The sequence below is a fragment of the Eptesicus fuscus genome, chromosome 21 (genome assembly GCF_027574615.1).
Source record: "Eptesicus fuscus isolate TK198812 chromosome 21, DD_ASM_mEF_20220401, whole genome shotgun sequence".
Classification (NCBI taxonomy): Eukaryota; Metazoa; Chordata; class Mammalia; order Chiroptera; family Vespertilionidae; genus Eptesicus; species Eptesicus fuscus.
Genome location: NC_072493.1, coordinates 48,124,221 through 48,136,225, shown reverse-complemented (window position 1 = coordinate 48,136,225; position 12,005 = coordinate 48,124,221). Strand labels below are relative to the sequence as shown.

At 51.1% G+C, this 12,005-nt stretch overlaps 1 protein-coding gene across 1 annotated transcript in view; it reads right to left on the bottom strand.

Moving 5' to 3' along the window:
• NLRP2 (NLR family pyrin domain containing 2) overlaps nt 1-12,005 on the bottom strand; it is a 34,784-nt gene that overhangs the window by 12,491 nt on the left and 10,288 nt on the right. The window contains exons 3-7 of the mRNA XM_054710074.1: nt 11,067-11,328; nt 7,537-7,578; nt 4,372-4,446; nt 2,162-3,761; nt 272-439 (exon numbers count right to left, since the gene is read on the bottom strand). Coding sequence (XP_054566049.1) covers nt 272-439; nt 2,162-3,761; nt 4,372-4,446; nt 7,537-7,578; nt 11,067-11,328 — 2,147 coding nt within the window. The remainder of the gene's footprint in view (nt 1-271; nt 440-2,161; nt 3,762-4,371; nt 4,447-7,536; nt 7,579-11,066; nt 11,329-12,005) is intronic.

The following is a 12,005-nucleotide window of genomic DNA, read 5'->3' as shown; positions in this document are numbered from 1 at the left end:
TATATGGTGGCGATGGTTGCACCACAGGAATGTAATTAATTCCACCCAACTGTGCTATTCCCAATGGTTAAGATGGTTCTTTTTATGATATGCACATTTCACCACAGTAAAAAACTGGAAACATCGCTTTATACGATTCAGGAGACAAATTTAAGGACCGGACTTCCTCCATTTCTTGTGGTTGGAAGCGGGGTTACCAGAACTCAGAGACGGCTCCGTAAGGCTCCGACACGCCTTCGGGGCTGTAACCCCGGGGTTCGCTTCTACTTACACCACTTTCTGGAGGCTGCAGGGCGCAGAGGCGATTTTTGCACAAAGAATCCTGACTGACGAGGTGCTGAGGGAGCTCTGGCTGATGTCCAGGAAGACCAGGTCCTTGGAGCCGAGCACGGCGCAGAGGTCCATCCAGAAGGGAAGCAGGTGCTGGTCACTCCGGGACCTACAGCGACGCGACAAGGGAGGGGACTTACCAGCACTGCTGAGCGAGGACCCACATTTGTACGTCACCCTGGAGGTCCTTAGGGCTGCCCTGGGCACCCACCCTTAACGCACAAGTGCAACTCTGAAAGCTGGAGGACGGCCTGGCCCGGTAACTCTGCTGGTTAGAGCGTTATCCAGGTACACCAATGTTGCAGGTTTGATCCCCGGGCGGGGCACATAAAGAATCAACGAATGGCCCTGGCCGGTTTGGCTCAGTGGATGGAGCGTCGGCCTGCGGACTGAAGGGTCTCAGGTTCGATTCCGGTCAAGGGCATGTACCTGGGTTGCAGGTGTGATCCCTGGCCCAAGTCAGGGAGGCAACCAATCAATGTGTCTCTCTCATATCAATGAGTCTCTCTCTCTCTCTCTCTCTCTCTCTCTCTCTCTGCAAACACATCCTCAGGTGATAATTAAACACACACACACACACACAAAACCCTGGAGATTATGCCAAGTGAAATAAGCCAGTCAGAGAAAGACAAGGTACCATATGATCTCACTTATACGTGGAATCTAATGAACAAAATAAACAGATGAACAAAATAGGTCCAGAGACATGGATGCATGGAACAGACTGAGAAATCTCAGAGGGGAGGGGGTGGAGGGGACAGGAAGAGGTTAACCAAAGAACATATAGGCATATATGCAGTGTGGGGAAGGCCTGGGGTGGGGTGGGGGCTGAGTGGAGCGGGGCAAGTCTGTGCGTGTGAAAAAGGGAGACATCTGTTAAACTGTGAACAAACAACAACAACACTGCTCAGTTAAAGAAAGGTCCCACACAAGGTCTGGTTCCACAGCCCCCACTCCAACGAAGACACAAGAAATCCAGGGAGGAACCGGGAGAGAGACACACATCAGTGATGAGAGAGAATCATGGATCGGCTGCCTCCTGCACGCCCCCTACTGGGGACAGAGCCTGCAACCCCAGCATGTGTCCTGATGGGGAATCCAACCATGACCTCCTGGCTCATAGGTCAACCCTCAACCACTGAGCTAGGCCGGCCTGCGCTAAAGCCCCCGTTGCTAATTTGTAGTGATTTTTTTTCTTTTTTAGTTCTTTGATACTTTTTTCATTGTTATTTTTTTTTGATATATATTTTATTAATTTTTTCCAGAGAGGAAGGGAGAGGGATAGAGAGTTAGAAACATCGATGAGAGAGAAACAGCGATCAGCTGCCTCCTGCACACCTCCTACTGGGGATGTGCCTGCAACCAAGGTACATGCCCTTGACCGGAATGGAACCTGGGACCCTTGAGTCCGAAGGCTGACGCTCTATCCACTGAGCCACACCAGTCAGGGCCCCCATTGCTAATTTGAACATCGTGGTATCCGTCTTGAACGGTGAGCTGGCAGGAAGAAATTCTACCAAGAAGAAAATACTGCCCTAGCCGGTTTGGCTCTGTGGACAGAGCTTTGGCCTGCAGACCAGGCCGGAGGCAACCAATCCATGTGTTTCTCTCCCATCGATGTTTCTCTCTCTGTCTCCCTCTCTCTAAAAGTCAATGGACACATATCCTCAGGCGAGGATTAAAAAGAAGAGGAAATACTGACGCTAAGCCACGCCAAGCAGGAGGCTGTCCTCCCCAATGGAGCCTGGCATGAGGCTAAAGGTAAACACACACACACACACACACACACACACACACACACACACACACACGAGGAAAGGCGAGTCCTTACCGCTCCGCCCACGTGCCTGGCTCCCAGATCCCGTCATTCTCCAGGAAGATCCCCTTCTCCACCTGCAGCGAGAGCCCGCGCAGGGCCTGGCTGTGCCTGAGGCAGAAGGACGCTTGCACGAGGTCCCTCTCGCTCTGCAGGTGCAGGGCCAGCTCCGTGACGGGCGCCAGGGCCTCCCTCACCAGCGCCTCCTCCTGAGACTCATAGAGGCAGCGCATCAGCTCCCTGGTGTCCGCCCTGGAGGAGAAGGGCCAGTCCCTGGCGCGCGTCACTCGCAGCAGCTCCCGCCTCACGTCCAGGGACACGCGGCAGCCGAACGTGGCCTCCAGCTCCCGGGCCCGCTCCTCGTTGGCGAGGCCGAACAGGAAGTGGCCCACGCGGGTCAGGCTGGGGTTCCGCAGCCGCTCCTCCTTGGAGAGCAGGGCGCGCACGTCCCCGACGTCCTGCGCGCAGCCGCAGCCGCCCGCGTCCCCCGGCCCCGCGCCGTCCAGCAGGTAGAACAGGGCGGCCAGGAACTGCTGGACGCTGAGGTGCAGGAACGCGTAGCAGCCCTCGCAGTCCGCGTCCGCCTGCAGGACCTTGCCGTCCAGGAACGGGCGCAGGTCGGACTCGCCGACGCCCAGCCGCCCCAGGTCTTGGCCATCGAACAGGGACGTCTGCGCCCAGACGCCCTGGGCGGCCAGGAGGCTCAGGGCCTGGAGCGCAGTGGGGAGGCGCGGGGCGGGGCCGCGGCCGGGGGCTGCCGGCGGGCACTGGCCGCACAGGAAGCGCAGGAACAGCGAGGTGGGGGTCCGGCAGGTGGAGGCCGGGTCCTCCCCCTTCTCCAGCTGCCCCTTCAGACACGTGCACACGACCCAGCACACGGCGGGCGCCGCGCCCATGGGGAACAGCGCCGGGCTGCCCTGCATGGCCCGGAAGGCGCGCAGGGCCTGGTCCCGCTGCTCGAAGTGCCTCAGGAAGTAGCCCCTGCGGTCCGCCTCCAGGAAGCCCTCCGCCTCGATGAGCAGCGGCTGGTCCAGCAGGGGCCGCAGCTCCCCCAGGGCCTCGGGGCGCGTGGTGACCAGCAGCGTGGCCTTGGGCAGCAGCTTCCTCTTCAGCAAACTGCCCAGCAGGACGGGGACGGGCTTCGGCGCCTTCCAGTCGCCGCAGATGTCGTGGATGAGGGACCCCGAGGGCACTCGGAGCTCGTCGAAGCCGTCGATGACCACCAGGACCTTCTGGCCCAGGGCGAGGACCTGGGGGCCGGCCTCCTGCGCGTCTGGGCACTTCCTAGCCAGGAGCTCCGCGAAAGTGCAGGCGCCCTGGCGGCCCAGCCCCTTGCAACTGAGGTAGAAGGCGGAGTGGAGTGTCTCGGGGAGGTGGTCCTGGGCCCAGTCCAGCATCCACTTCTTGGCCAGCGTGGTCTTCCCCACGCCCGCCGCGCCCTGCAGCACCACCGTGTGCGGGAAGGGCCCGGCCCGCATGCTGGGGTTACAGAAGGGGACCAGTCTCTCATATCTCTGCGTGAACGAAGGGACGTGTTCATGGGCTTCGGGCCAAGGGCTTTGCTTCCAGATGGGCCCGGATGTCTTCCATATATTGCTGTACGTGTCCTGTTGACCTTCAGGGATAGGAGATGGGGGAGAGTCAGGGTCTAGCTGGTTAATCACTGGGAACAAAGTGCTTTGTGTCAAGTAGGCAAGAAGCACAACACACACACAGACACACACACACACACAGACACACACACACACACAGACACAGACACACACACAGACACCCCCCCCACACAGACACACACACAGATACCCCCACACACAGACACCCACACACACAGACACACATACAGACACCCACACCCACAGACACACACCCGCACACCCGCACATCCACACTGACACACACAGACACACAGACACCCACACACAAACACCCACACACAGACACATACACACACCCACACACAGATACCCACACACAGACATCCACACACACACACAGACACCCACACACACAGACACCCCACACACACACCCCCCCACACACACATACACACACACACACACACACAAACACACACACACACACACACAGACACATACACAGACACCCACACAGACACATATACAGACACCCACACAGACAGACACACAGACACACACACACGGGGAAGTGAGGTTTCTAAAGAGCCACTGGATGCTGAGCTCGCTCCAGAAAGATCTGAGACACACCTGGCGTTTCTCCTTCCGAAGTTTCCCTTATGTCTTCTGGGTTGGTGACACTTCCGCCCTGTGCTTGAGTGAGCTCTGTAACGTATAATTAGGGTGAGCTTGCCACAGAACAGGTGTACGTTATAGGCAATAGAATATGACACGGCCCGGATAAAGAATGAATCTTGCCACTTGCGACAGCATGGATGGGCCTGACTTATGCTCAGTGAAATAAGTCAGACAGAGAAAGACAAATGCCATATGATGTCACTTATATGTGGAATCTAATGAACAAAATAAACTAACAAAACAATAAAACAGACTCGCCCTGGCTGGTTTGGCTCAGTGGATAGAGTGTCGGCCTGTGGACTGAAGGGTCCCAAGTTCGATTCAGGTTGTGGGCTCGATCCCCAGTAGGGGCATGCAGGAGGCAGCCAATCAATGATTTTCTCTCATCATTGATGTTTCTCTCTCTCTCCCTTCCTCTTGAAATCAATAAAAATATATTTTAAAAAACACAACAGATTCACAGATAAAGAGAACAGATTGACAGCTGCCAGAGGGGAGGGCGTTGTGGGTCTGGGTGAAAAAGGTGAAGGGATTAAGCAAACAACAACAACAACAACACAACCTTCCTACCAGGAGGAAACAGGGTTTGGGGAAAATAGAATAAGGTAAAGGGGAGATAAATGGTGATGGAAGGAGACTTGACTTGGGGTGGTGAACACACAGTACAATATACAGATGAGGTGTTGTAGAATTCTACCCCAACACTTATATGATTTTATTAACTCATATCACCCCAATAAGTTCAACAAAAAAGGAAAAGAATGATATCGTAGTAACTTTGTATGGTACCAGGTGGGTTCTAGACTGATCAGGGGGAACATGTCTTAAGTTATATAAACGTCTAATCACTGTGATGTATACCTGAACCTATATTGTACGTCAACTGTAATGAAAAAATAAAAAGATAGAAAGAATACTTAAAAAAAATAGGTGTAGCTACTTCAGCGGAAGTGTGATGATAAAACAGGCTCCAGGGAGTAGAGAATCTAATCCAAAATCTTGGTCTACAATTTGTGCTGGCAAGTGTGACGGCTGGGCTCACAGAGACGAAGAAAGCAAGTAACTCCCTAAATCGAGTTTCAAGGCCTCGACGTGGTAGAACCATGAACAAGAAATCATTGCTCTATTGAAGCTCAGTGTGATCTGCCCTGGCCACTGGGACTCAGTTGGTTGGAGCGTCCTCCCGTGCAACACATCAGGGCACACGCCTAGGTTTTGGGTTTGGTCCCCGGTCTGGGCATGTGAGGGAGGCAACCAATCAATGTTTCTCACTCATATCAATGTCTTCTCTCTCTCCCTCTCCCTCTCTTAACCTCCCCCCAAAACACACACACACACACACAGAAAAAAACAAAAACAAAAACCCACTACCTGGCAGACTTGGGGGAAAAACTAATGCTACATGGACTAGGATACCAGTTGAGGTAAGTCTTCATCATGGTTGCTCGGTGAGAGTCTCCATTTGTTACAATTAAAGTTGTCTGGGCGAGATCGTAAAGTACAAAATCTAAGAGAAACTCTCTCCAACGTACTCCTAATTTTCCTAGGAAGTGAATTCTTATTCTTTCCAATATTCATTTCCCCCCTCTAGGGAGGAGACATCCTCCATGACATAGTTGGTGATTGTATATGTTGGAGAAAATGAGATTGGAGGGAGGTGGGATTCCCAAAAGAGAGGACACGGAAAAGGGGTGGCTTCTCTTAGCTTCCTCTAACACTGGACGTTCTAAGACCAACCTGGCTCTTCTCCTTCTCCTCCTCCTTCTTTTCCTTCTCCTTCTCCTCCTCCTCCTCCTCCTTCTAAATGCTGTTGTATTTTTTCCTCGTTTGCACATTTGGGTTCCCAAGTCCGTGCTATCCCTGAAGAAAAGAAAGGACATCATGGGCTTGTCGCTGTACCAGTATGGAGTCTTCAGTTTGGCAGAGGTGGGACTTCAAGGTGGTTCAAGGTCAACCGTTGGGTCTCAATGTTTAAGCCCAGGTCACATAGAAAGGGTGCCAAGGATGTACGGGAGATGAAGTGTGCCAGGCCATGACATCAGGTTTACATGCCTTTTCTGGCAAGGGGCTGCCGATGGAGTTAAGAATACAGGGTCAGGACCCTGGCCAGAGAGCTCAGTTGGTTAGCATGTCATCCTAACATGCCAAGGTTGTGAGTTCAACCCCTGGTCAGGGCACATACAAGAATCAACCAATGAGTGCATCAATAAGTGGAACAGCCGAAACCGGTTTGGCTCAGTGGATAGAGTGTCGGCCTGCGGACTCAAAGGTCCCAGGTTCGATTCCGGTCAAGGGCATGTACCTTGGTTTCGGGCACATCCCCAGTAGGGGGTGTGCAAGAGGCAGCTGATCGATGTTTCTCTCTCATCGATGTTTCTAACTCTTTATCCCTCTCTCTTCCTCTCTGTAAAACATCAATAAAATATATTAAAAAAAAAAAGTGGAACAAGTCGATGTCCATCCCCATCAAAAAAAAAAAAAGAATACACCGTCTGAGCCCTGGCTGTTGTGGCTCAGTGGTTAGAGTGTCGGCCTGCGCATCGAAGGGTTGTGAGTTTGATTCCCAGTCAAGGGCATGTACCTGGATTGCAGGTTTGATTCCCAGCCCAGGTCGGGCACACATGGGAGGCAACCAATCCATGTGTATCTCTCTCACATTGATGCTTCTCTCTCTTTCTCCTTTCCCTTCCCCCTCCCTCTCTTCCACTCTAAAATCAATGGGAAAAATATCCTGGGGTGAGGATTAACAAAAACAAAACAAAACAAAACAAAACAAAACAAAAAAACAAACACAAACAAAAAAGTGAAAACTATTCTTAGCGTGTAGGTGGGTGGGACTGCCTTTGTGAGTCATAGCTTGGCAACCCCTGCCGCAGGTCAGTCCAACACCCAGCGTATCTAGATCCCAAGAGAAAGCTCTCTCCGATTTCTAGTGTCAATACGGCCTCATGTTACCTTCCCACGCCTTACACCTCCTACCACTGCCGCCTGCGTGACCGCAGAGAGGAAGTCTTGTACTTCTTTGCAGTCTTAGTGCTTGGCATAATATCTGGTCCCTAAATCCCAAAATCTCACATTAAAAAAAAAAAAAAAAAGACTGTCAAGGAGATAACTTACCTAATGGAAGCTCATTTTCCTGAAGAGACTTCAAAGCCGCTTCTGAAAAAGTAGGGGGTGAGAGACGTGTGCAGTTTTCAGAGCCAGACCCTGAACTGAGAACACGCTGATGTTCCTCATGCTGCTTTCAGACCTGTAATTTCTCCAGGGGCCGGCGAGGGCTAATCCCTCACCTGTCTCCTGAAGACGGGGAACAGCCAGGATGGCATGCTCAGCGGTTGAGCGTCGACCTATGAACCTGGAGGTCACAGTTTGATTCCCAGTCAGGGCACATGTTTGTATATGTATATGTATATGTATATGTATATGTATATGTATATGTATGTGTATATGTATATGTATATAATAAAGACAGGGGACACTAAGCTAAAAATGAAGCCCCAGCTGGAACAAAACCAGAAAAATTTTAAATATATATTTTTATTGATTTCAGAGAAGAAGGGAGAGGGAGAGAGAGAAACATCAATGATGAGAGAGAATCATGGATCAGCTGCCTCCTGCACGTCCCACACTGGGGATGGAGCCTGCACCCAGGCCTGTGCCCTGACCGGGAATTGAACCATGACCTTCTGGTTCATAGATCAGTGCTCAACCCTTGAACCACATCGGCCTGGCCAGAAATTTTTTAAAAAGAAAAAAAGTGATAGGAGGCAGCTACTGTGTCAGGGAGCAGAGCCCTCTAGGTAGGAATTATAACACTTGGGATGCACACAGGCATCACTCGGAAGCCTTGAAGAACCCCGTGCCTATGGCTGGACCTAGCGGGTACGATGCTTAGTGAAATGAGCCAGGCAGAGAAAGACAAGTACCGCAGGATCTCACCTAACTGTGAGAACAAAACAACCAACCAACCAAAGAGAAACAGACTCAGAGAACAGCCTGGTGGTTGTCAGATGGGAGGGGCTTGGGTTGCTGAGTGAAAAAGGGGGAGGGATTAACAAGCCCAAATTGGGTCCAACCCACATGGCTCAATGGTTGAGCCTTGACCTATGAACCGGAAGGCCACAGTTGGATTCCAGGTCAGAGTCAGGGCACATGCTTGGGTTGTGGGCTCGGTCCCCAGTGGGGGGCATGCAAGGGGCAGCTGATTAGTGGTTCTCTCTCATCATTGATGTTTTTCCTCTCTCCCCCTCTCCCTTCCTCTCTGAAATCAATAAAAATATATTTAAAAAAGTGCAGATTGAAGTCACAGAATAGTCACGGGATGTAAACAGCATAGGGAATATAGTCAACAGTATTGGGAGGGGGGCAGAAGAGATTAACCAGAGAACTTATGTGCACATATGCATCACCCATGGACACAGACAGTATCACCGTGAAGGCCTGGGAAAGGTGGGAGTGGGGTAGAGGGAGTCCATGGGGGAAAAAGGGGGACATCTGTAATACTTTCAACAATAAAGATAAAGAAAAAACCCAAAGAATCCAAAACAAACCAGTGTTGTAACAACTATGTATGGTGTCAGATGGGGACTACAGTTACTGAGTGAATCACTTGGTAAGGTATACGGATGTCTAACCACCATGCCGTCCACCTGAATCTAATACAAAATAATATTGAATGTAAAATTGTAATAAAAAAAAGGAATTACATGCCTAGGGGGAGCCATAGATCAATGAGTGAAATGGGTGTCTCCAGCGATAGGTTCCAGATGTCAGTATATTTCAAGCTCCCCAAGAGATTGCTAAGAACAGTGAGAGTGGGGAACCCCGTGACATAAAACATGGCTCTCTACTCAGGGCCATTCCCCCCGCAAAGGGGACACTTGGCCATATGTGTAGACTTCTTTGGTTGTCACCAGTGGTGGTGGTGGGGGGGCAGTGTGCTGCAGGCATGTAAGGGTTAGAGGTGCTGGGATGCTAGCACCCATGTACCAGGGATACTGCTAACCATCCTACAGGGCACGGGATATCCCTTTCTTTCGCCCAGGAGAGTCACCCAGCCCCCAGTGCTGCTGACCTAAAGCACAGTAGGGGTTGCAATGTATGAATGTGTGTAAGGATGTTTATAGACATACTATGTGGGAAAGAAACATTATAAGTAGGAATTAAAAGCAAAACAGAGGTTATGCGGTGATTTAATATTGTGGAGGACAGGCGAGAGAGATGCAAATTAAAACCACAAGGAGGTATCATCTCACACCTGTCAGAATGGCGACCATCAATAAACCAACAAACAACAAGTGTTGGCGAGGATGCGGAGAAAAAGGAACCCTGGTGCACTGCTGGTGGGAATGCAGACTGCTGCAGCCACCGTGGAAGACAGTATGGAGTTTCCTCAAAAAACTTAAAATGGAACTGCCATTTGACCCAGCGATCTCACTTCTGAAAATATATCCGAAGAACCCAGAAACACTAATTTGAAAGAATATATGTCCCCCTATGTTCATAGCAGCAGCATTAAACAGCAGCCCAGATCTGGACACAGCTCCAGTGCCCATCAGTAGGTGAGTGGATAAAAAAAAGCTGTGGTACGTCTACACAATGGAATACTATGCAGCTGTCAAAAAGAAGGCACTCTTACCTTTTTCGACAGCGTGGGTGGACCTGGAGAGCATTATGCTAAGTGAAATAAGTCATTCAGAGAAAGACAAGTACCATACGGTCTCAGTTATATGTGGAAATCTATTGAACAAAAGACACTGATGAACAAAATAGAAACCGAGGCATGGATGCGCGGAACAGACTGACAGCTGTCAGAGGGGAGGAGGGTTGAGGGACTGGATGAAGGGAGGTGGAGGGATCAGCCAAAGAACATATATGCACAACCCACGGACACAGAGCACAGTGCGGTGATGGCCAGAGGGAAGGGGGGTGGGAAGGTGCGGGGGTGGAGGTGGAGGTGGGCATGGGGGCGGGGAATGAGGATGGAAAGAGACTTTGCTTGGGGAAATGGGCGCACGATGCAGTGTGCAGATGATGTTTTGTTGAGTTGCACCGTTGAAACCTGGATGGTTTTGCGAACCAATGTCACCCCCAATAAATTCAAAAATAAGCAAGTAAGTAAATAAATAAATACAAAGGAAGGAAGGAAGAAAATCATGAATACATTTCAAAACAGTTTAGAACAGGAGAAGGGATGTATGGTAAGGAGCCCAGGGTAGGTATACGGGACCCAGAAACAGTAGAAATAGCTAAGATACACGAAATAGTGAGGATGTAAGAAGTGGCAAGGCCAAAACCGGTGTGGCTCAGTGGATAGAGCGTCGGTCTGCGGACTGAAGGGTCCCAGGTTTGATTCAGGTCAAGGGCATGTGCCTTGGTTGTGGGCGCATCCCCAGTGGGGGGTGTGCAGGAGGCAGCTGATCGATGTTTCTCTCTCATCGATGTTTCTAGCTCTCTATCCCTCTCCCTTCCTCTCTGTAAAAATCAATAAAATATATTAAAAAAAAAGAAGTGGCGAGGGTATAAGAATGACACTTTGTGTTGAGCCCAGGTGGCCCCTCCGAGGCTCCCTGCTATCCCTGTGTTTCTCAAACCCTGGACACTCCCACCCCGCCCCCAGGACACAGGGCGGCCTCCCGTCGGCTCACCTCTGAGCTCATCCTTGGCTCTCTTGGACAGATCCGTTCGGTTCATCTTGTCGAAGACCTGGATGGTCACCATCTCCACCCAAAAGACGGGGCAGCGGGTGGTGAGGATCTCCGCCAGCTGCTGCCCGCTGGCCTCGTCCACCTCCGTCTGGGACACGTGCTGTAACTCATCCTGTGGGGGAAGGGTCCTCAGCAGAGACTTGAACTTGCTCAACTCCTCCAGCTCCAGCTGTTCCAGGAGAGACCGCAGGTTGAAATCCATCTTGTCCTACCAGGGGAGAGCTGAGCTTTTGGCCATGGACTACTACATGGCCACAAGAAAGAACTCTTACCTTTTGCGACAGCATGGAGGGACCTGGAGAGTAGTAGGCTAAGTGAAATAAGCCAGTCAGAGAAAGACAACTATCGCATGATCTCACTTATAGGTGGAGTCTAATGAACAAAATAAGCGGACGAACAAAATAGGTCCAGAGACATGGGTACATGGAACAGACGGACAGAACTCAGAGGGGAGGGGGATGGAGGGGACGAGCAGGGCTAATCAGAGGACACATATGCATATACTGAAGGCATAGCCCAGCTGGACACAACAATAGTGTGGGGGAAGGCCTGGGGTGGGGCGGGGGTGGGTGGAGAGAGGCAAAGAAGGGGAAAACGGGGGACATCTGTAATACTGTCAACAATAAGCTAAAAATAAATAAAATAAAAGGCAAAAAAAAAAAAGTGGCAGTAAATTTACACAATGGAGTACTATGTGGCTGTAAAGAAGGAAATCTTGCCCGGCGGGCGTGGCTCAGTGGTTGAGCATCGACCTATGGACCAGGAGGTCACGGTTCGATTCCTGGTCAGGTCAGGTGCACAGGTTGGGAGCTCATTCCCCAGTGTGGGGCATGGAGGAGGCAACCGATCCATGATTCTCTCCCATCATTGATGTTTCTC